This window comes from Chamaea fasciata, unplaced genomic scaffold (assembly GCF_029207755.1).
Source record: "Chamaea fasciata isolate MVZ Bird 193981 ecotype frontalis unplaced genomic scaffold, bChaFas1.0.hap1 SCAF_7, whole genome shotgun sequence".
In the NCBI taxonomy this organism is placed as follows: domain Eukaryota; kingdom Metazoa; phylum Chordata; class Aves; order Passeriformes; family Sylviidae; genus Chamaea; species Chamaea fasciata.
Window position 1 is genome coordinate 35734505 of NW_027094092.1, and position 24716 is coordinate 35759220.

The 24716-nt window shown below is 41.7% G+C and overlaps 1 protein-coding gene across 4 annotated transcripts; it reads left to right on the forward strand.

Moving 5' to 3' along the window:
* Nucleotides 1-4213: 4213 nt before the first annotated feature.
* Nucleotides 4214-23571, forward strand: COCH (cochlin). Of its 4 annotated transcripts, XM_066188367.1 has the most exons (14): nucleotides 4319-4331; nucleotides 4412-4456; nucleotides 5062-5135; nucleotides 5360-5454; nucleotides 6485-9618; nucleotides 9971-10127; nucleotides 13656-13789; nucleotides 14883-14948; nucleotides 15792-15836; nucleotides 15929-16076; nucleotides 16994-17097; nucleotides 18473-18699; nucleotides 20378-20894; nucleotides 21522-23571. In XM_066188367.1, the coding sequence occupies exons 5-14, from the start codon at nucleotides 9522-9524 to the stop codon at nucleotides 21695-21697; spliced, it is 1671 nt and encodes a 556-aa protein (XP_066044464.1). In that variant the 5' UTR covers nucleotides 4319-4331; nucleotides 4412-4456; nucleotides 5062-5135; nucleotides 5360-5454; nucleotides 6485-9521; the 3' UTR covers nucleotides 21698-23571. The 4 variants fall into 4 exon arrangements, with proteins under 4 accessions (XP_066044467.1, XP_066044465.1, XP_066044464.1 ...); XM_066188368.1 differs by lacking the exon at nucleotides 5062-5135 and having other exon boundaries at nucleotides 4301-4331; XM_066188370.1 differs by lacking the exons at nucleotides 5062-5135; nucleotides 5360-5454; nucleotides 6485-9618 and having other exon boundaries at nucleotides 4214-4331.
* Nucleotides 23572-24716: the final 1145 nt, after the last annotated feature.

Here is a 24716-nt window from a genome sequence, read left to right on the forward strand (position 1 = left end):
AAAAAAGTTTTCAAAATGTTAATAAAAATACACCTCCTGGCTAACGAAGGTCTTCATAATACCCCAAGCTAAGCATCCAAGGATTAATCCAGAGCCATCAACTACTTCTGAAATAATCATTACATTTTTACATGTTTTTAAAATTCTCGTGTGAAGTAAATTTAATCTGTTTGCCCTTATTAATGTTATTTTGTCTCCAGGCCTCTTTTTTATCCTAACGTCAGTGAAACATATAAGATAATTATTTGAATTAATACAGTAACAGAACTCACAGTAACAAACATAGTTAAAATTTTATCCTGAAAAGGAAAATCTCTTCAGACATCATCGTAAGGACCAACCCTCAGGTTACTCTGGAGAGCACACAGCAGGACAGGACAGAGGTGAGATCGGTACCAACCATTGGTGAGAGGTGAGCAGTCTTCTCCCTTTTCACGGGGAAAGCCCTGATAGGAGAGGAGACATGCTTACATCTAGTCCCTCCTCACAGAGCTCTGCAGTTACTGTATAAAATAAATTGCTAATCTAAAAGGTATAAACTGCAGGTAGATGAGGGTCTGCTGCCTGTGGAGTCAGGAAGTTTTTGCCAGCAGACATGTTTGAACTCATGAAAGGGGAGGCCTGCATGCAGCCACCTGTCTCTCTCAGTGCTCAGGCTGCTAGGCATTGGAGGTGATTCCACACTGCCTCTGGATGGGGCAAAAAACCCACTCCAGAAAAGCCTTCCTGGAGAGTACTCCAGGCTGGGCAGTGCCAGGAAAGGTGCCTGCTGTCCCTGTAGCCCCTGCAGAGGTGTCCCCACGGGCCTTGGCCATCAGCCGTGGTCTGGTGCCTGTCCATGTGTGTGAGCACTTTCTGGCTCCAAAGGAAGGAGGCAGCGTTGATTCCAGGCTGGAGTAACCCCTGTGCTAGGAGCCCAGCAGGTGCCAGGGGAGAAAGGGCTGCCAAGGAGCATTTTAGCAGTGGGACAGGAACAGTGGCAGAGCTCCAATGCTCCAGCCTGTGCCCTGGTGCTGCTTAATACTAAATATCTACATGCATGCTCTTATATTTACATAAACTATCTCTTCCGCTGCCACCCAGCAGAGACGGTATCAGAAAATCCCATGTTACAGTCTTTGCTTTAGGTGTTGCTTCCACAATCATTTGCTTCCTTCTTCTGGCTTGAATGTTTCTATTTATTCGATGTGTTTTTCCTAAGATTCTGTTTGTCTTACTAGCAAGACAGTAATTTGGGAACAAAACAAAAACTAATGTTTCACAAAGGAGCCCAACTAAGGTGATGGTGTGAATGAACAAATTGAGCCCCATGATGTCAGGAAAAGGGCCGTGTCCACAGGCCATGTAACATTTGCGTGTACCTCTCTAAAGTCCCTCCAAATCACCTGTCTCTAAAGCAACAAACAGCCTTGCTACAGATGGCTGCCCAGCACCAGGCACATGTGTGTGCTCCGTCAGCCTGGCATCGCTTTGCCTGTCTCACAGCAGCATTCCTGGCAACTTCTTAATGCCATTCCCAAGACAGAATGGTTTCAAACCAAAAAATTCAAACACAGCTCAGAACCTCTTGAACATAAAATTGAAGGTGACATGCACAAGTCAGTGCCAAACAGTTTGGAAGATGATTTAAGTAACCTTTGTGAAGAAGGTGTAAAGAAAAGCTTTGTAGGTCTGAAAGGAATGCAGGGACAAGCCAGAAACACAAACCTCCAGAAAAGGAAGGGAATCACATGAAAGAAAAATGTAGAAAGGAGGTGAAGGAGGAGTGCAACGAGGATGGGTGAATGTATTTTCCCAGCGAGTGAAGTGCAAGGCACAGGAAGGGTCCTTCCTACCCAAGTGGAATATAGGGCTTAAAATTTAATTAGTGCTTTCTTCTGTCCTTTTGATCTTTGTACAAAGCCTTTCTTCACACAAAGGACAGAGAGGTTTCTGTGGGGCTGTGTGGCAGGGCATCCAGTCTCCCTCGGTTCAGGCATTTCCCGTATTTCCCGGCATTAATGGGATGCCTCTCCCTGCTCTTCCTGCCTGTCCCTCGACCGCCGGAGGAAGGTATTCCCGGGACATTTCACTGCGGCAAACACCCCAGCCCGTGTGACAAAAGCTTCTGCGGAGCAACTTGCTCTCGCCACCAGAGAAGTTGAAACATTAACCCAGGACAAGCCAGCACCGTCTCCCCCGCCCCGGCCGGGCTTGAGGTCCGCTTTTGTGCCGCCTCCGAAGGCCGGGCTGGAGCGGGGCTGGCGGCGGGATCGGCGGGGCGGGCACCGGGAAGGGAGCGGGGGCTGCCCCGGTGGCTGCCAGGGAGGCGGGACACGGCGCCGCCAGCGCTGCCATCGCCCCCTGCGCGCCCTTGGCCTGCACAGATCGTTTTCTTTAAAAATCGAGCAAATGTCTCTTCTCTCTTAAATACCTCAGCTCTAAGGAAATGGGACCGAGGGTTGCCACAAAAATTGTGCCGAGTAGACTGCACCTGCGGGAGACCCCGCACGGGAGGAGAGCTCAGGGACACACCTTTGGGCGGCCTTTGTCACGGAGGGGAAGTGTGACCGACCCGCCCGAGGGCACATCGAGCTGTGGAGGGAGCAGGAATTTCTTGACAGTATCTCGGGATCCTGAGAAGCTGAGAGAAACGCCCGCAGAAACTCCTGACATCTGCATCATCCACCTTGCATAATTTCCCATTTGAGATGCTCCCGTAGGAGAAGACCCTGTCATGAAGAAAATATCGCCACCTTTATCCTGTGTGGGAAGCACAGAAATGTGTTCCTGAGACGATCAAAGCTGTGGGGGAAAGGGGTATCGTGTTCTCACCAGTTCCGCGCTTCGCTTGAATTAAACTCCGGAAAAGCAATAAATTACGAATAACTTACCTGGTCGTGCTTCCTATTTTGCTTTCACGGGCTACATATCTCTGAACAGAGAGCAGAGTTCTGAAATATATTTATTTTCAATCATACCAAGAGATATTTCACAAAGGGCGTTCTTATGGGACCTTAAAAAAAATAATTTTAAAAAAGTCCTAAAGCGAGTTGCCCTGAGCAGCTGCCTTCCAAAGCCGGTCGCTCTCAGGGCTGTCTGCAACGCCCGCACTTAATCTTCTGTCCCAGCAAATCCTAATTCCTATGAAATCTGAAAGTTTATTTATTTGTAAAAGTTCATGTCGGGAACAGCTGTCCCGGCAGAGGTCAAACAGTGTATGCTGACGGCCGGCACAAAATACGATTTTAAGGCATTCGTTAAAATACACGCACTTCTGCCCTCTGCCCACGATTCCAAGTGACCTGTCCAGTGCACATCAGCGCCAGCCGGTCCTTCACAGCACACCTGCGTGTGTGCATCCAGCCGCGGAAACGGATTAGCCTGTAAAGTGGGGGGTTGGTTTGATTAGTTTGGTTTGGTTTTCGGTTGGTTGGTCGGTTTTTAGGGGGGTGATGGTTTTGGTTTTGCTGCCTTTGTTTTTTTCCCCTTTAATTTAATTTAATTTAAGCAAAATTTTACTTAAATGAAAGGCAGGCACCTGCAGTATTCGCGCTAACGTTTTAGATCAAAAGGAAACGATACCCGAAACGCCGGTTCGGGTATTTCCATCTCTTCGAATGATTCAATTAGGCTGAAGCCCCCCGCTTGAGCCCGCTGCAGCGCCCAGGTAAGGGACCAGGTAAGGCCCCGCACGGCGGCTGCAGCCGGCGGGCCCGGGCCGGGCGGGGAGAGCTCGGCAGCCCCTCGCAGTGCTCAGGACAGCTTTGTCCTTTCCTCAACTTCCAGCAAGAGGCAGAGGTTGCGGCGAAGCAGCCAACATCTCTCTCGCATTTCCCTAGACATCTGGAGTAAAGGCACCGGCCACGAGGTGTTGGAGAACCGCGGCTGGAAGGGACATCGAGGGGACGGGAAGGCGAACGGCAAAGGCGCTTCACCGGGCACGGGACCGTCCTCACACCGCCACTGTCCGTCCGGAGCGGGCGGGGTACCGAGCGGGGAGGCGAATTGCTGCCCCCGACGGCTCAAGGAAGCGCCGGGCCGCCGCTCCCGGCGGAAGAAGCCGGCGGGGGGCGCGGCGGGGGAGGGACGGCAGCACCTGCCGAGCCCGGCGGCGGAGCTGCCCAGCCCCGTGCCCGCGTCCTCCTTCCCTCCCGCCCGCCCCAGTGCTCATGCGCCCGCCGGAGGTTTAAAGCGGGAGCGGCGGCTGCCGTGGGCTGCGCGGCTCGGTGGAGGTGCGGGGCAGCGCGCAGGGCACGGCGCGGTGACCCGGCCGGAACGCGCTCTCCGCCGCTCTCCCGGGCTCAGCTGTGGCTGCCCCGCCGCCATGTGGCTCTCGGCCCTGCTCCTCGGTGGGTACCGCGGGGAGCGGCGGGGCCGGCGCGGCGGGCGCGGAGCAGCGCCCAGACCCACACTCCCTGTCTGTTCGCAGGCGCCTTCCTGCTCTCCGGCCCGGTGCGCGGCAGCGACGCCTCGGGTGAGTTGGCCGCTGTCCCCTCCCCGCATCCCGTAGGGATCTCCCCCTGGAAGCATCTCTGCCCGGCCTGAGCCGCCCCGCCGGGCGCGGACGGGCCGCGGGGCCATCGCCGCCGGGAGGGGTGCGCGGAGCCGGCCGGGGGGACACTGCGGAGGGGCACGGAGCGTGTCTGGGAACGCTTGCGGAACGGGGCGGAAAGCTTCCTGGCACGGGCTGCAGCAGCGCCGTGGTGACAAGTGTCCCCGTCGAGGGGAGTGCCGGTAGCAAGAGTGAGTGGCAGTGTGTTTGTGTGTGTTATAAAGGCGCTCTTACGGTGCTTGGCGAATTTGAGGATCTCTGGCATATTTCAGACCATGGAATTGATTAAAAGCATTTTAAACTTGCCCTGCCGTTATTTCGACCTGGAAAGCAAAAGAACATTCTTAGGATGCCTAGCAGGGTATGGCAGGGACTGCCTGTTGTACCATCCTGTGTTGGACTGCATCCTTGCTGATGGAGAGCAGGCTCCCCTAGAACCGGAATAAATCCGTGGGAACCCGGAGGCACGGGAAGCAGTTGGAGAAATATGTGGCAGAAGGACGCAGCAGTTTGTCTGCCCCTTTCAGTGGAACCTTTCACCGAAGGAGGATAGGAGCCTCCAGAAGAACATGTTTTCAGATGCAGGCCTGGCCTGCAGAAGGTGAGTGACCCCAGGCTTTTCTGAATGGTTGATAACAACTTCACAGTTATTAGGAATCGGGATTTTCTGCTCGTTTCGTGTTGAATCAAAGATTTGGAAAATTCTTTTGCTCTAAACTGATAAAAGCTATCTGTGACAGGAGTGCTATGGCTAAAAAAGGAAAAAATGCACAGCAATGGAAAATGCTATCTAACCCCAGTTCCTTTCCCTTTTTTATTTTACAGCTGCATTAAAGATGAAGTGCTGACAGTCTGGCAGGAAACATGAAAATTTTCTGGGATGCTTCCTTCAGGGCTGAAGAAGCCACTGTAACCTGAAGGTATCTGGAACCAGCTAAAATAGCATTAATGTGAACAGTTTCTCTAAGATATTGCCTGTTGCCATTATTCTGAGCCTAAATTTAGCAGCATTTTTTATAGAACTAGAAACTTGCATTTATAAAAGTGCCTAAATTCTGTTGTTCAGTGTAATGAAAGAGCATTAATTTCCTCAAGAATCTACTGTGTTTAGGCTCATAACATTTGGGAAGATCTTGGAGGATCTTAAAACTTTCTTTATGCTTGCACTGGTATGGATGCAAATGCCGCCAAGTTCAGCAGTTCTGGTTGCCACACACGAGGCTGTGTGGGTGGGTGAATGCTGCCGTGTCATGGCAACTGGCCTGACACTGCTGGGAAAAGGGCAGTTCTCAGATTGAAATGGATGATATAGCCCTGACCAGGTTTCTGTAAATCTCATTGCCCTTGTCCAGATCAGGATATGTACTAAAGATTTGCATGAATTAGTATGCAATCTGTGAACATGTTTTCCAAAATGTGAACAAGTGTAGGTTTACTAGTATGTCTTTTTTTTTTCCAACTATCGATATTCCTTGCATAAGATAGAAAAAGCAGGCTTGTTTGAAGCCTCAAAATTTTTAAAAAAGGACCTAAAATTTTTCTATTAAAAAACCTAAATACTAAAAGGATAGGAAGCATAATAGGGATGTACTCCTCTATGCTACAACTCATGTAGGAACCCCTATTTTTAATTTTGTAATAATGTACATAGGATTTCTTTTTTCTTTTGTGTAAATAAACTGTTTTCCCAAAGCAACTCATGGAAGCTTCAAGATTAGAAAAGATCAGATTTTCCTATGGGTTTTATTTCCCTAGAATAGCTTAAAGCAGTGCCTCTTCCTAAAAATTAAGTCAGAACTTTTATAGATTGACATGAGAGGCAGCTATTCATGGCAGAATCAGAGTACATGGGAAGAGGCACCAAAAAGATGGAAATTGATGGAATGATTGAAAACATGGTTGTTTTAAGAGAGAAGTGAGTCTTTGCTTTTTATTTTTCTTTTTTTTTAGGTCAACAATGATGGAAGATATTTATCCCTACACTTTAAACATGGCCTGAATCAGGAAGAATTACAGTTTCATTTCTTTGTACCTCACTTTTGTAGGGTACTCTGATGTAGTGCATTTCTGTGAAGCTTGAAGAGTGTGTGTCTTGACAAGATGGGATGATAGTTGTTTTATTGTGGTTCTGAAGGCTTAATTGAATGTAACAGACCATAGGTCTCATGTCTTCACCAGAGTCCAGAATGGGTAGGGGTCTAGAACTGAATCCTTTCCTGTAAATTGTGAGCTTATATTCATTTCTTCCAAAAATACTTGGATTTAGAGTATTGCATCACATAAGTATTGAAAGAAATGTCTCCACTGCTACTGTTCTTGCATTCTTCAGTTACAGTGATTAAAACTTAGGGGTTTTATTTCAGTCACTTTATATATAGATACAACTCTTTGGCAGTTTGCCACATTGAAGTGTCTTGGCTAGACTAACAAAAGCAAGCACTTCTTCAATTTCAATAGTAATATCATGGATGAAATTTTTGAGAATGATGAGTATGTAAGCTGTCAAAGAACAATTTTATATATTCTAGTATTCTGTCCTCATTAATACATTTTCATCTTTGCAACGAAATCATTGAGGTTTTATAGGTTGGATGGCTGATGATGCCTTAACAAACAGGGAAGAACAAAAACCACTGCAGAGCTGATATCGTAAGTCTTAATTTTGGTAGTCAGCAAAAAAATTAGCTTTCATTTCGATACTTCACTAAACACTTCTAGTGTTAGTCTCTGTTTTAAAATTATGGCTTAGAGAAAACGGTATCTACCTACAGAGAAAACGAAAATGAAATTGTTGATGTTAATTAACGACATCGTTTACCTCAAAATGTGTGTTTTTACATCAGTGATGATCCAGCTGAGGTATAAACTGCTAAATCCCCTAGCTACAGCACGTCAGCTCTTCAGGTGCTGCTTCACACAGCAGCAACGTGCACCCTTCCCTTGGAAGCCTGCTTCTCGGGTAGACAATGATCATGACAGCCTTTAGGCTGCCAGTACAGAAAAATCCTGTGGCTGGGCTACAATGGATTTCTGTGTTTTGATTGCCAGGGAAAACAGAGAAAGATTATTTTTTTCCCCTCATCTTCTGTGCTATGCAAAAGCCTGCCACATGACGGTAATTAGTAAGTACCTGGTGATGAGGGAAATACAGATCTCCAAGCGATACAGGCTTTGTTAACTAGACACGTCTAATTACTGTCTTTGTGACAGCCAGCCAAGGAATTCAGTCAAGTACATTACATTAGAAATGACAGGAGTTAAAACTTCCTGTGGTGTCTTGCACTTTCAGAGGCTGGAAAAATGTTGCAGGGTGAGAGGCACAATCAGTGCTGTGAGAGCAGAGAGTACCAGTGGTGCTTATTGCAGTTACTCCCCCAAGGATTTCCAGCCTTCCAGCTGCTGTTTGGTTTTGATGGCCTCGCTGGGTGTCATTTGGTGCTCAGTGCCCAGTAATTAGCAAACACACTTGTAGAACTTCCAGAAAGGATTAGGGGACTCAAAAAGCAAGGCAAATAGTCTTCTTTTAGCATACAAATAATATAGCCCTTTTGACAATGAAAATATGGAGCTTCTAGGTGTAAGCATTGATTCTGCTTGATTTTTCCTTCTTTGGTTTTTAAGGCAGTTAAATAAGACTAAGCATGGCTAGGATGTGAGTAGTTAAGACTAAGTCCTAAAAGAAACTCTTACTTTTTAGAATACTTGAGAATCAGATAAAATCAATTCAGTTCTTGCTAGATAGACAACTTCTATTATCTTGAGAAGAGAAAAATCAAGAAGTACTTACTGCTTTCTTTTCTTCTTACCCTGAACTTTATAGGCAGATTAAGCATATACAAGTCCTGTATTTGTGCTAACAAGTAGCAGCAAAGATTTTTCAGGAAGATGTGATTAGATAGTTTAACATTGTTTCAGTGTAGCATTAATGACTATTGTATATGATTAAAAATACATGCATAAGTGATGAATGTGTGCTCAATTTACGCAGTCAGAATGAACAGACGTGCTTCCCTCTGCATTTCTGGCTGCAACTGTTCTGCTTTTCAGCTCTAAAGCAGTGAGATTAGCTGGAGGTATCATCTTTTCCACCCCTTGATGAAGAACAGCATATGCTCCAAGTACTCTCATTTATAAGCAGCCTATGTCGGGGTCAGGAAACACCCCCACGGTAAGAATGAAAGTAGTGGGCAGAAAAGCAGGTGAGAAACAGATCACTGACCCCTGAAACTTACAGTCCTTGGCATATAATGCTGCCAATGCATGCACTGGTACCTTGGCCAGCATCTGCCAGCTTTTATCTTAACACTGTGCAAGGAGAATATTCCAGGTGCATTTAGGAAAGGTTCTTGCACCTTCTAGGTGCCAGGGAAAGATGTGCCTTAGGAAGTTCAGAATAAACAGCCAGGCATGGGTTGGACTTATGCTGCTGAATTGATAATGATCTAAGCCAGATCTCTAATTTGCTGTGCAACAGACCAGGGGATTGTGCTATCCTGTGTAGTAGAAGGATGGTAGTTACCATGCAAGATAAAGACCTCTATGTTTTCAAAAGAAAAAGCATCAGTTTGCCAAGCGAAATTGTGTACTGATGTTAATCTGTGTCTGCATACCTTCATTGCACACAGGCAAGCACAGTGAAAGCTTAATGATGATAGCCTGGAGAGCAACTTCTGAAAAATGGCAGTGTTCTGCATAAAAAATGCATGTGCCTCAGCTGAATAAATAACTTTTGTATCACTGTATGAATCTGACAGTTCTCTGCGCAATGATAATGACATAAACTTCACTGTAATGAATTGATACCAATGTTCTAGATGTTATTGTATTACTGGAGCAAAGGGATGGGTGGTTTTTGTTTTTGTTTTGTTTTTTTGTTAACACTGGCCTCAGCAGGATTTATTGCAAGAGGCTAAGGGAAATGCTGCTGTCAGCTTGCTTCATTAATGCCACTGGAGAGAAGATTCAGAATTTCCCACGTGACTCATAGATGTCTTATGGCTGGAGATTTCTATGGGGATGTCAGAGTGATTTAACTTCTTCCTTGGAAGGTGCCACCTGCATCTATAGTCCATCAGCCCTCAAAGGTCTTCCCCTTGCCCTTGTGTCTCTGCAGTAAATTTACAGATGTGAATTGCTATTCCTTGTGTAATGTTCCATGAATACTATTTTAATGTTGTTTGTTCATGGGAGTTTTTTTCCTGTTACTTTTCGTAATAGTAATTTTGGAGTGTGTGCTTCCATGTCATAACTGTACATTTGTAAGCTCCAAAGACATCTTTGTAGGCATTATACCTGATTTCAAATTCAGGTATTGCTTTAAACTTGGAAACTGTAGAGACATTAAAAAAGAAACCCAAAAAAACCCCCAAAAAAAAACCGCCCCACCAACAACAAAGCTTTAAGATTTCAGGTCAAAAGTTCTTCTTTTCTCTTTAGCTTCTACTGCTATCACGTGCTTTACAAGAGGACTTGACCTTAGAAGGGGGACAGAAGATGTCCTTTGCCCAGCAAACTGTCCTCTGTGGCAATTTTATGTCTTTGGGGATGGAGTTTATGCCTCTCTTTCGAGTGTCTGTGGAGCTGCCATACACAGGTAAGTGAGTTTATACGGTCTTTGTCACACTTACAAATCTTAACTGTTTGGTGGCATCATAGCAAAATTCTCTCTGGACCTTGGGTCCTATTAACTCAACAGGAATGTCACTGGAAGAAGAGGAAACAAAGACTGTCTGTGCAGCTCCCAAGTTATCTGCCTTGTGTTGAGTGTTCCTGAAAACCACTTTGTTAACTTTCTCTGAAATGGCCCAGCATTGTCCACAGATTGACTTCCACTGTAAAACCACTTGTATCACTAGTAGATATGGAAAGATACAGTATACATAGTAACTAATTGAAGAACAAAAGCAGATTCACTTTCTGACTTTCTTAAAAGCTTGCATCAAACAAACTGTTTAAAGAAATGGAGGAAAAGTGGTTTCAATATTTTTTTTATCATGAAGCAACAGAAGAAAGCTCTTTCAGAATATCTTGATGTGATGCTGCAGCTATCAGAGTATTTTTTCTGTTAAATACCTACAACTATAAACTTAAAATTTGCAGAACTATAAATGGCTAGAAGAAAAATGAGGAAAATAAAACTTAATCTTGAGTTAGTATTCATTGCTTGACACTTTAAACGCCATAAAGCATTTATTGAATTCTGCATTGAAAAAGCAGACTAAAGGTGAAAATTACCTGTTTAGGAGAACTGCTGTTTCTGTAGACTGCCTTTAACTTGGGAGCTATTAGTTCTGCTGGTCTTTCATACTCAGAACAGAATTTGCTACATGAGAACATTTTGGTGGCTTTGCTGCAGCTGTTAACAGCCATGACTAGTGCTGGCAAAAAAGGATTGATGCATGGAGGAGAGGCAATAGCTGTTTAGTTCTCAGGTAATTTCAGTGCAGGCTGCAAAATCCAACAAAAACATAGAAAATGCTTGTTCCTTCTTGCCCTGTGTTGCACTGTCTAAAATCCATATTGGCATGCAAGAAACTTCCAAGAAGGTATTCCCAATAGGTGATCAGAGTTTGCTGTTATTGTGACATAAGTAGATGTGAGCTTTGAAAATTTTGTAAGTTTCTTCCAAGTAACCAAACTAACCACCTGTTTCAAACCAGGTGTGCCCTCCATTTCACTGCCTGGTGGGTGCAGATAGGTCAGTACCTACAGCACTGTTGGGTCTTGGCCCTGTGTCACCTCCCATGTGTCAGAAAACCACCCAGCATTTCAGGAAATATCAGTCGTGGGAGCAGGGCTCATTAGTTTTCTTAAGCTGAAAATGGTTGTGTGAGCATGGGTCTCTTCCCCTTCCACATACACTTCAGTTTTCATGCTGGCTCCGTATTGAGGCTGGATTCCTTAATTTTATATAAATCAAATAGTGATTAGTCCTATGAGTAGTTGCATTACTATGAGGCAATTAATAATGCAAGAAAACACTATGTAATACATGAAAATAATTTAGCAGAATTCAGCTACAAAAAATTCTGTGTACTACAGATGGATAAGTTTTCTGCCTGTTTTAGCTTGTTATATTTGGCTTTTTCTCTCATTTTGTGTGTAATTACTCTCAGGAAACAAAATATTTATTTAATATTACTCCTTTTCTGGGCAGAGGGATAAAAGATTTGTTGAGGGAAGAATGGAGAACCTCCTACCAGGCTGACACTATGTAGGCATGAAGAACTGAGTTAAATCTACCACCGAGTGATTAATTGGATTAATAATCAGAAGGTCAAATGAAGGACTGGGTTCGCAGCTTGTGCAGTTCTGTTCTAGTGCCAATTCCACTAAATGGAGACCTAGCCCAATGTGGTAATATTTAGATGTTAAATAGGCATGTAAGTTTTTTCATAACTTTCCTAACTTATCAAAGGGTGAAACCAGTCCTCATTAAGCATTGGGGTCCCAGAATTCAAGTCGAACAAAAGCATATAATGGTATTACAAAGCTGGCCACAAAGTGCCCATAAACACAAATGGCACCTCAGCTGCCCAAGTGTTTGCTAGAAGAATATTGACAAAAATGTTGTCTGGCCAAAGGGATTTCTGAGCAGCTGTAGATCCCTGGGAAATTTTGGTATCATGCCTGCTTCTGCTGCTAAACTTCTTTCCTGCCAAAAGCAGTAGGGATACAGAGAAAACAGAAAGAATGGAACACAGCTTAGGGGTCCAGAGGATGCTTTCTCCAATGAGGAGGAAAATTCCTGGGGTGATGGAGAAAGGCTGATTATTTGGAAGGAGTTTGCAGATGGTGATAGTAAGAAGGAAAGATGGGAATTCAGGCAATTCAGCTGTCTTGTCTAAAGTCCCCGAGGATCAGCTGACTGCAGTTACATCTATAAAGCTCACGTCCCATGGCCAGAGGACTCTCTTTGTGGTCTAGGCATCAGTTTTGATGTGTAGACTCCTTGAAAAATTCATTCAAAATCCATCAACCCTCTGTATCTCTTTTTCCAATAGTGCAAATAAACAGTTCTTGCCCATTGAGGAATAATAATGAAATTGAGGAAGTGCATGGGGATCTTAAAAAGCTTCATTTAATCTGGTGATTTACCTCAATTCAATTCAGATTTTCAAGTATGTTTTAGATGAAATTCCTGTATTTTATAAGCCTTTCTGCTCTTGTCTGATTTTCCTCTTACTGTTTTTTTTAAAGACCTATAAAGTGTTATTTGTATTTGCTAATTTTATAGTCTGATTTTAAATTCATTTAGGATAACCTTATTAAAGCTCGTTTGTCTATATATTCTATAAAGTATTCCTAGATGAGAATGTATCTGTGTATTTTGAAACTGTTCCAGGCTACAAGAATTAAATATATATAATTACAGTTCAATTTAGAAATGCAAGTCACATCCATGAAGAATTAATGTCTTTTAACAGCAATCCACATAGAATTTTTTGTGGAAATTGCTTTTGCCCAGATATCAAGATCTCATGTTATCAGAAACAGATGTAAAGTTTTCTAAACTCTGGTCTTGATTATTCTACTTTCACAATTTGTTAAATCAGATTAGACCAGGTTGTCTTTTCAAGCAGGAGGCCAAACAGAATCAAAAAGTAAACACAAAGGCACACATTGCTGTGTTTAAATAGTCTTGAAATAATTGCTGGTCTCCCACAGAACTGTAAACCCCCCCCCCCCCCCCCCCATGTACTACAAGGCATCAAGTTTTGCTGCCTCTTAGAGAAGTTCAACTTTGACCTTTGGCCTCTAAAAATAACAGTTCTTTCAGTAGCACATAAAAAGAGATCTGACAGTTCTGATGCTTTTTATTGTCACTTAGGAATTGATAATGGCCTGAAGAGTTACTATTCTGCATTAGTCTAAATGACAGGATTTTAGGCTTTCCTGACTTTTTTTTTTTTCTTAATAAATCTGTGTGATGCTCTGTAGAATAGTTTTTTCTAAAGTTTTTTCAGCAACTTACAGATTGTTCTAGCCTGAACACAACTGCTTGCCTCTATTGCATCTTTTTGAGAAGGCTGGTGACAAAAATTCTAATGGTGGCATTACCTGAATTCCATTTTCTTGTGACTAAAATGTCTGATCTATATCACCTCTTTTTGAACCTTAGCGGTGTGATTACCAACGCAGGAGGAGCTGTAAGGATAAAGACTCTCCCAGGACAGGAAAACTACCCTGCTGTAAATGCCAATGGGATCCAGTCTCAGGTGCTCTCTAGATGGGCTTCATCTTTCTCAGTGACTGGTAGGCGGATCACACTTACTGTTTTGCAAACTGTATTTGAAGCTCTGGCAGAACTGTAGGACACTTCCTCTGTGATTCTGTATGCATAAAGAAAGTGATTGTTATCTGATGTGTAGTAACAGGAGTTTTCACTTCTAATTCATTATTTTAACTTCATTTTTCCTCAGTTACCTAAAGAAAAACTATTCCAGCTAGAGTAGCTAGTCTGTAACAGTCGCCTACATAAAAATGGATCAGTTATTTAGAATGTAATGACATGATAGCAGGCACTTGACAGTTCCATGACAGTTTAAGCTGATGTAAAAGTCAATGCTTAGATCCTGCTATTGCAGTCTGGTCCTCCTGCCACTTCCAGCCATTTAGTTTTATTCCTTCTCTCCCTCTGCCTGCATTTGTGCAGACAACAGCACTTTGTCAGGCCCTTCAAATACCTTTGAACTGCAGTGTTCTATGCAAACAGAAGACTGACCCTCCAAAAACTAGTAATAATGTCAACTTACATGTGATGTGATCATTAGGCTACAGTGCAACGTAGTGGTTTTGTCCAGAGGTTTTTGTCCTCGTTGTTGAGGTAGTTGTTAATTATTACTTGCCTAATTGCAAAGCAGTTATCATGCCTTGCCACTCAGGTAAGGCTAAACCACTCTCATAAAATCGTATGCAGAAGCATATTGGTTGTATATGTTGATGCGGTTTCAAAAATATTGAAGCATGTGTGTTTGCTGGTATAGAAAAGTTGTGAAGCAGATCTCTGTAATGTGTTTTTACTTCTTACACAGCTAAAATTTAGCCTACTGTCTCTAAGATACTAGTATTCCTTGTGTAGTGCCCATTGCAAGTTGCTAGCTAAGCACTTAGAATTACAGGTGCTTTTCCTGAAGCCTCTCATCAGATATATATGCTGTAATTACTCATCAGCTGAAATAAGGACTGCAATACTGGACTACACCAAAGGCTTGTCTAGGCTTATATCCTACTCCCAGAGTAGCTAATGGCAGATGACAAAGAAAGGTTATTGCAAGTACAGCAATTCTTCAAGCACTTGTAACTTCATCTAAATACACTGAAATCCAGTAAAGTGTTGTTATTTTAGCAGGTACCAAGAGCACAGCACTCGAAGCAGTGGGACGCTCGGTCTCGACAGCACGTCCTTCTACAGGTACATGATCTCCGCAGTGAGGGAAGCCCCTTGAGATAGGGATGCACTGCAGTGTGCCAGCCCATGGCTAAAGGAACTTGTTTCATATGAGTCATTCATTTTTAAAGAGGAAAACAGATGCAGTATGTGGTTTTGCAGAGTATCTTTCACAGGAAAGAAAGAGGAGTCATATGTAGTCTTGGAGATTGATTCTGATCTCACTAATGTTCATGTAAATTAGAAAAAAATGGAATGATTCTTGAAAAGTAATGCAGATAAAACAAAGGAAGGTAAGAGTTCATGAGCTCATGTGATGTTCATTCTTTTAAGTGATGGAGAAGACAGAGTTAATGCATTCCTTCTTACAGAACAGCTGAGTGCTGTCAGGACATGCATAGCAGAAATTCAGTTGTTATGTGAATTTCACCATAGAGAATGCTGCATCAAACCCTGTTTGTGAATGTTAGTGCTATATAAATACTGGACTTGGATGTTGTTTGTGAATAGACCACTTGGTTTAGAGTTTAAGTCATGGTTTGCTTCCAAACCATTAAAACTCCATTGTAGAGCAGAGTTGCTAACTGAGAAACACATAGGAAGGTGAGGTACAGAAATCCACCCAGCTTTGTACAACTCAGTAATCAGTCAGACAGGTGTAGAAAGGAAGGTTAAGCTGTTTCATTTGAAAAGAATATTCTCCAAGGAGTAAAGCAGTAGTAGCACAAGTTTAATTATTAAACTGATTGACAGCTTCTACTGCAGATAGATTGCACTGTAATTTTTTGAGTCAGAGCTTTTTCTGGTTTACTTCAATCCATTCATCGTCTAGTTCTTAAATGATTCATGCTGTTTTTTTCACCAAAGGTAAAAGACCTAAGAAGACTCTTGATAAAAAGGCTGGAAACAAAGGTAACAGAAGAATACACAGATTTAACTTTTGCAAAGTAGAATCCTAACATTTATTTGGTGTTAATAAGTCCAACTATTTTGGATGTTCACAGACTGTAAAGCTGATATTGCATTTCTCATTGATGGAAGCTACAACATCGGCCAACGTAGGTTTAACTTGCAGAAAAACTTTGTTGGAAAAGTAGCTGTAATGTTGGGAATTGGAACAGATGGGCCTCATGTTGGAGTCGTACAGGCCAGGTAACAACAGATCTACACAAAATACAATGGAGTAATTGATGAGAGAAATGATTTAATATATCACTTCTCATTTTGCAGAAAAATATCACTCAATAATTGCTGATGAATAGCAAGGGAAAGAAACTCTTGAGCTGTAGCATTGTTTGCTCTGTGCTGTACTAAGGTGTGCATGTGAGAGGATATGACAAATTTGAATATCTTCTGTCTCTGATATTTGACTAGAGAACAGCTGGACTTTTCACAGCCCCTCTGCTGCAGCTTTGCATCCCATCTTAATAGAACAGCAGGAAATACCTGCAAAGGAGAGATGCCAGTTTCTAAAAATTGTAGAGAGAGAGTAGTCCCTAATGGCCATGTACATGTACAAAACAAAAACCTGCTCATACCAACTGATAAAATATTACAGCTAATGTTTTTTCAAATTGTACCTGGTCACTTGTTTTTGCTTTCTACTGTAAATTAAGAATGAAATCTGGGCACAGAATACTTAAAGTCTTTCTTAGTCAGTAGCTAGCATACCTTGAACTCAAATAAAAACTCAAACCAAATTTTGCAGGAATTTTTTATAAGGAAGGTATTTGTCATACAAATAGTAGAAAACCTGCCAGTCTTCAGTTATGCAGATGCATTTAGTTTAGCTGGTATGTTCATTTTTTTTCTTTATGTATTTTCAGCCTAATGTTTTCAGCTGCTTGGTAATCATGAGAATCAGGCTGTCCTTAATTTACCCATTCAGGTAGATAATTCCTCTTGCTAGGGATTGCAAGATTTATTAAGCAAGGAGCATACTTACATTTTAGTATTAAAATTCAGAGAAAGATATATATTATCAAGAGCAAAATTATTCCAAGTGTGTTTCAGCTTGCTAATGCCAATATGAAAAGTGAACCTTACTACTTTATTTCATTTTTTCACAGTGAACATCCAAAAATTGAATTCTATCTGAAAAACTTTACTGCTGCAAAAGAAGTTTTGTTTGCCATAAAGGAATTAGGGTTCAGAGGAGGCAATTCCAATACAGGTGAGTTCATATTCCCCCTAAAACAGAAATTACTCCTTTATATATATATATTTTATACATGTATATGTGTGTATGTATGTGTGGGTGTAAATGTTGAAGTTCTTATAATTCACATAGGTCTGAAAGTGTTTTAGATACCACACTTACCTTAATCAGGTTCAGTGATTTTCCACTAGAACATGGTCACATCTCACATTTAATTTCAAGAACTTAGGTGTGCTTATTACACATTTTATTAGAGTTCGAGTGTTTTTATCTGTATAAATGCTTCTTGCATTTTAACAGTAATTGACTTTTCACTAGTAACAGAATGATATCTTCAGACAAATTCATAAAACGCTTAGTGTTTCTTTCTTGTTGGGTGGCGAATTAAAGAGTTAGACTAGGAATAAGTAGTAGGTGGTTGTGAGAAGACATTGTGGTTTAGCCCAAGCCAGCAACCAAGCCCCATGCAGCTGCGGCTCACTTTTCCCTAATAGGATGGGGGGAGAATTGGGAAGAGGAAAATGAGAAAATTTGTAGATTGAGAGAAAACCAATTTATTAGGGAAATCAAAAGCCACTCACACAAGCACAGCAAAGCAAGGAATTCATTCACCATGTCCCAGGGCTAAGTAGGTGTTCAGTCATCCCAAGTAAAGCAGGACTCCAGCTCATGTAGCAGTTTATGCCAACACTCCAAATGTCACCTCACCCTCATTCTTCTTCCCACAGCTTTATATGCTGACCATGACACCATATGGTGTGGAATATCCCTGTGGTCAGTTGGGGTCAACTGTCCTGGCTGCGCACCCCCAGCCTTCTCACTGACAGGGTGGCACAAGAAGCAGAAAAGGCATTGGCACTGTGCAAGAGCTGCTCAGCAATAACAAAAGTGTCCCTCTATTATCAACACAGTTCTCCACACAAATCCAAAACTCAGTCCCTACTAGCTAATCTGAAGAAAACTAATTATCACAGACAAAACCAGCCAGACATTTAAACTAAGCATCTAATGACATTGCATTTCACAAGCTAAATTTAGGTAGCTCCTGAATTTTCTTCCTTCCAATCCATTTCCATATACCCACTTCCTACTAGAAAACTAGACCCATGAGCAAAAAAAAAATCTCAGGGAATTCAACCTCAGCTTTATCTGTGGGTTGTTTTTTTTTTTTTGGAGGGGGTGGTGTTGATTTGGGGTAATTAGTTTTTAACTTGGAGGTTGCCCAAGCTTCATTATTATCAAATTTCCTGGGGCACCAATTCAATGCTACACTAGCTTCATCTTGTAAATATAACATAAATCCTGCACAATTTCAGATGGGAAGCTGATCCCAGAATGTACTATCACTGTATGCATCATTTCTTCGCATTCTTTTTCTGTTCAAAACAAGGGAAAGCTTTGAAGTACACAGCTCAGAAATTCTTCTCTTTGGAAAATGGAGCACGGAAGGGAATTCCCAAGATCATTGTGGTGTTTCTGGATGGCTGGCCCTCAGATGATCTAGAAGAAGCTGGCATAGTGGCCAGAGAATTTGGAGTCAACGTGTTCATTGTGTCTGTAGCAAAACCCACAACAGAGGAGCTGGGAATGGTACAAGACATTGGTTTTGTTGACAAAGTAAGAATGAATATCATTCTGGAGAAATTACTTTACAGTAAAATTCTAATGAACTCATATATGTATATATAATAACTCATATAGATATATAGACATAAAAATATTCTCTCAAACCAGCTGATTAAATTATCCCTGCTCATAAGTGATTTAAAAGACTAGCAGATGGAAGGTTAAAGAAACACTGCAGATTTTTCCCTGCTGAAGGGGCCACACAAAGGTACCATTGTCCTCCCAGTTCAGAAGCTTGGCCATGCTGTAGCTCCTGGAATTTGTAATTGCATGAAGATGAAGACTCTCAGTGCAGGACATTCCCCTGTCTCAGGTATGGTTTAATGTGCCAAAGCAATGAAATGCTGATGTGAGACATTCTCTCTCCTGAAAGAGCAGACAGGGAGGTGCTTAGGTAAGAACCTGCTCTGTGGATATTTATTTACTTGCTTTCCCTACTAAGAGAACCGAAAATATGGAAAAACATATCCTAGCAAGTCTGTGTACAAGACTTTGATCTGGTATGCAGAGTTTTGAATCTTGTTCCTTTTGAGTTAGAGCAGGAATTCAAACTCCGATCACCTACTCTCACGTGAGCTTTCTGATCAGTAGGTCTTTACTTACTCTGCAGTGAGAAAATGGGTCATTTTTCCACAGGGAGGTTGTAGATGTCTAATTTCAGCAGAAATGGCATGAACAGAATGAAGCTCTGCTTCTTCTAGGGATATCTAGCTGCTGATCCCAGAGGTATTGCAGGCAGGTCCAACCCTTACCCACTTACAGAAGCAGCATAGAGTGGTTTGGGTTGGAAAGGACCTTAAAGGTCATCTAGTTCCCATGCCCTTGCCATGGCCAGGGACACCAACCAATAGACCAGGTAGTTCCTCATTTTGGGGATGAGGCATCCACTACTCTGAATAAAGTGCGTCAGTGCCTCACCATCCTCACGGTAAAGAATTTCCTCCTACTATCTAATCTAGATCTCTCCTCTTTTAGGAGATCTCTTTCCCTTGTACTATCACTGTCTGTCCTGCAGAGGCACAGAAAGACATGACTTTAAGTGGCTGAGGCCTCTCTTCCTCTTCTGCATTTTGATCTTAGGCAGATTAGTTGGGGAGCTGATTTTGAATTTAACCCCTTTCTCAGTTGCCTTGTACTTTTCATGCATCTGATGGAAGCTAAGGGAAAAGAAAGTTTACTCTGAATGACCTGGAGCTATATTTCTACCCAACTCTGTCTGCATAACACATTGTAGATTAAAAATCCAAAGATCAAAGGGAAAACGCAGAGGCCAATTTTCAGTGTATAAGCAAAAATACAGAAATTTCAGTCCTTTGGAATTTAGTATTTCATGATATTTAGTATCATGACTGAGTTCACATACACAAAACAAAATTACAATTTTCAGTTGTTGCACTTCTTGTGAATAAAGTTAAATTATTTGAAAACGTTCAGAGCCTGGGGGGCAGGGTTTATTACTGGATAAAATGAGTTGTACTACAGCTTTCACTGACTTTTGAGTGCAGCTGTTTCAATTTCTTTAAAGATGTGCACACAAAAACCCATCCTAAGCTCCCACTATGAGACTTCATTTCTAACCTGCTTTTGAAAGAAAAATCATAGGTGTCTGAGTATTATCCATTCAGCTGCTCTGTTGGCATTCACCCATTCCCTTCATGTTTTCAAACAGGCTGTCTGTCGGAACAATGGCTTCTTCTCTTACCAAATGCCCACCTGGTTTGGCACTACCAAATACGTAAAGCCTCTTGTCCAAAAGCTGTGCTCACACGAGCAGATGCTGTGCAGCAAGACCTGCTACAACTCTGTCAACATCGGTTTCCTGATCGACGGCTCCAGCAGCATTGGCGAGAGCAACTTCCTCCTGGTGCTGGAGTTCGTGAGCAACGTGGCCAAGGCGTTTGAGATCTCGGACATCGGCTCCAAGGTGGCGGCCGTGCAGTTCACCTACGACCAGAGACCCGAGTTCGGCTTCACCGACCACGTCACCAAGGAGAAGGTTCTCTCGGCCATCCGCAACATCAGCTACATGAGCGGGGGCACCGCTACGGGCGACGCCATTTCTTTCACAACCAAGAATGTGTTTGGGCCAGTGAAGGACGGACCTAACAAGAATTTCCTCATTGTTCTGACGGATGGTCAGTCTTATGATGATGTTAGAGGACCTGCTGCAGCTGCACAAAAAGCAGGTAGGTTATCTATTTTGAAAAGCGCTGGGAGTTGATCAATCCTATTTCTGCTGCACTGCAAATACTAAGATTTTAAAGCTTGCAAAGTATCACACTTGCTTTGAATTCAGCAAAATGTAAGCCCCTAGGAACTGTTTTCCATTAGGGTGAAAAAATAACCAGAATTACAGAGCCAGGTACGACTAGATTCACTTACAGCAGCTTAGGGCTCAACAAATACCCAGTCTCATTTCCCTAAACAGCAGAGTAAGAATAACAAGCCAAGGAGCTCCATCATCATCTAGGAAGGGAATAAACAGTTGTGGCCAAAAAGCTCTTTGGGCTGATGATGCTTGAAGTGTAAGTATATAAAAGAATTTTACTTGTGTTTCAAGAATGACACTGTAACTGCTACAATCCTCTGTGTCACTACAAGAACAACTCAGACATTAGCTCTTACGATACCTCATATTTCCTTCAGGATTTTTGCTGAGACAGGTCTGTTTCCTGGTATTTATCTTCGACAGACTAGACTGCAGGTGTTGAAACATGCCTTTCAAATCCACATTGATTCATTAATGTAGAAATGGCTGGTGTTTTCTTGTATCTACAGGCAAAATGGTCTCTTTTTTTATTTTCTTTTTGTAGGAATAACAGTCTTCTCTGTTGGTATTGCCTGGGCACCTCTGGATGATCTGAAAGACATGGCTTCTGAACCAAGAGAATCCCATACTTTCTTCACCAGGGAGTTCACAGGATTGGAGCAGATGGTTCCTGATATTATTAGAGGCATCTGTAAAGATTTTTTGGACTCTAAACAATAAAAAAATCTGCTGTTTACTATTACTATTTGAAACTAAAAATCATGAAATTGAAATGGTCCCTCTAAAGTACAGAGGTTTTATTCTTATATATGCTATCATAATACGGAGGAAGAAGAAGGGCTACTTTTTGTTTCTGTAATCAGTCCAAGATTCTTGGGAGCTGGTTAGAAGTTGTACTTGATACTGAAGTGCAGAATTTGGCCAACAGTTAATATTTTCTACAAGCATATAGCATCCCAAAGTTTAAAGCTTTGCATATCGTGCACTTAAGAATAGCAGATACTCAGAGGAAATAATACAGCTCTTTTTTTCTGCCACTTGCTAGATACCTTCATACAAATTAAAAATAATATAACTTTTAATACAAGGTACAACCTTCTATAAGCTTTCTGTAGCTTACAATTCTGTATCTTTTCAAAGAGTTTTGCTGATAACACAAAGTATTTTCAGTGCTCCTGTTGTGCAACATCCGTTATTGTAAGGCAGCTTAAGAAAAGATATGACAGATTGTAGCTGAAAGAGTCTGTTTTTACTAGTTGGGGTTTTTCTGGATTTGGTTGGCAAATTATTACATCAAAAGTCGTTTAACTTCTACCCATTGATTTCTGTGAATCTATTTGGTTGGTTCTTTTGGCACAGAATTTTAAAGGTATTTAAGGCACAGTAGTTCCTTGAGGATCTGGATCCTAACATATTAGCTACTACTACTGCTTTCTGCACCACTGAAGTCAACAGTGATATTCCAAATGTAACTGACAACTGGGTATTTCCTGTCTGCTGCCTTGTACTGTCTTGATTTGACAAAGTTCTTATTGGCCAGACAGTTATAGACAGGAATCTTGGCCAAGAGATTAAATTAGACCACACAGTGGGAACTGAAAGCATTCAAATTCAAGTCCAGAGGTATCTTCAGTCTTTAAACCTAACAGATTTATATCGGATTACATGGTCAGAAAAGAAGAGAGTAAGAGAGTACACAGACATGTTAAGTGGGATTTAGTAGTAAACAGAATAACAACTTCATAATGGTAGTAAAACCATCTTTATAGATGTGTGAGGTTTTCTAAAGATGAAAGAATAGCTTTCTTGAAAAGGGCTTTCATTTGGTTACATACCTAGTAATGTTGATATTTTTATGTGCACACAAGTGGTTAAAATGATGTGATATTCACCAAGTTATTTCAGAGACCTGGTGTAAATAACATACTCCAAATATTCTTTACAAAATAAAGGGGGGTAGCAAATAAAATGTATAGTAGAAAACAAAACAGCACTTTCCCTATCAATCTGGGGTTTCCCTATTTTCCTCTCCCCCACTATTGATTGTAAAATTTCAAGTATTACGGAGTGGCACAGAAGGGATTGTATTCAGTGGGCTTTTGCTGTGCACTTTTTAATAACTTATAACTGGCTATATATTACTCTAAACATAAATGGCAAAGATGCCTTGTATTTTTCTAGTAATTGTTATCCTTAATTTTGTTATGTATTTATAGATAAGAGTATTAAGCTTTGCTGTATAAATTCACATGCTGTATCAACTTTGTGCAAAAATTTAATTAATTTAGTTTATAAACTTTTTATAGAAATACATACTGCAAGAAAGCTGGGGCTGCTGCTATCTGTTTTAATATCTCATAACACAGAAATTCTTTTAGGATGATCCTCATATAGTATGGCTTGAGTAAGTTGTATGTGGTGCTTCCTAACTATTATCTTAAAGTCCAAATCATTCTCAAATAATAAGGGTATTATTTTTACAAATATTTGAATTTGTATGAGTCAACATCAACGTTTTAGTCATTGTTCATATTAGGTAATATGCTAGATAAATAATCTGAATATAAATTGTGTGCTGGCTGATAAAATCACATTTTCCCTCCTACTTTGCTTCTGCTATTACAAAGAAATAGGCAACTTTAACTCATGTCAGTCATCTGACAAAAAGCAGGTTTGCAACCTCGGGACACTGAAAGCTGCAGAGCTAAGTGTCCACATATTTCCATTTCACGGGAATGGTGATGCCATGCTACTTGCACCCTTCATACACTCCTATTACACTTGGATAGGGAGTATAGAAAATACTTTTTGAAGATACAATGTTTATGTGCCAGCAAACATTTGTGAGCAGTTTCTATCTGAGAAAAACACGGGTGAGATATGGATAAAAGAGATGCTGAGGCAGGGTGGAAAGATGTGGACTGTGCTGTTAGAAGGCAAATTTGGAGGAGGAACAGCATGGCAGAGGGTAGCAGACATGGGTTGAAGCTCTGGTTTGTTAAACAAGGTAAGTAAAGCCACAGACAAGGACTCAGGTCTACACTGACAGACAAGCAGTACAAAGAATGTGAAGAGAGCCACAGCCATCATCAGTTATGCAAACTCCAGTGGGAAAAACTGCTGCAGATTTAGGGCTGTCAGTCAAGGGATCAATTCTGTTCTCTTGTGAGACTAATGAAAACCATTGTAAAGGGACTGGACTATTAAAAGGTCCCTTCCAACTGAAACCACTTTGTGATTTTCTATGCCGTATTTCCCTGAACAGTACTCAGATGCAGGGGGCCTCAGATTTGCAATCCCAGTCCTGATAAAAAAGTAGGATTCCTTTATTTAGAAAAGAGTAGAAAGCTCTGAGGTTAGGGGTTTAGGTACCTAACTGTAACTCCCATTCTGTTTTGAATTTTACATCAAATAGTACTTAGCACAGTTCAAAACTCATCCTTCCCACTTAGAGCAAGCTAAATTTACAAAGTTTTATAAATTTGCTGTCCTAAATAAATTGGAATCCCTTTTTGTGCCATGGTTACTTCCAGGAAGAGCTACGACCAACACCCATGCTTTGATTAGGACACATGCCTGAGCACTGGAAGCATTCCCTGCCACAAGATCTTTCTTGGGTAAATTCTCCACTCACAGGCTATTTTATAACAGAAAGGAGTATCACTTCCTTTGTCATTGGCAGTAGATCTTTCTCAGTCTTAGAAGGAAACTCAGGCCCATGTCTCCAATTCTGCTTACA

Excerpts from the sequence above, each read along its gene's own strand:
- COCH (XM_066188368.1), top strand. The coding sequence starts at position 9,522 with ATGTCTTATGGCTGGAGATTTCTATGGGGATGTCAGAGTGATTTAACT. Across the intron at positions 9,619-9,970 it reads TAGTCCATCAGCCCTCAAAG|CTTCTACTGCTATCACGTGC; the intron begins GTCTTCCCCTTG and ends TTTTCTCTTTAG. Across the intron at positions 14,949-15,791 it reads GACAGCACGTCCTTCTACAG|GTAAAAGACCTAAGAAGACT; the intron begins GTACATGATCTC and ends TTTTCACCAAAG.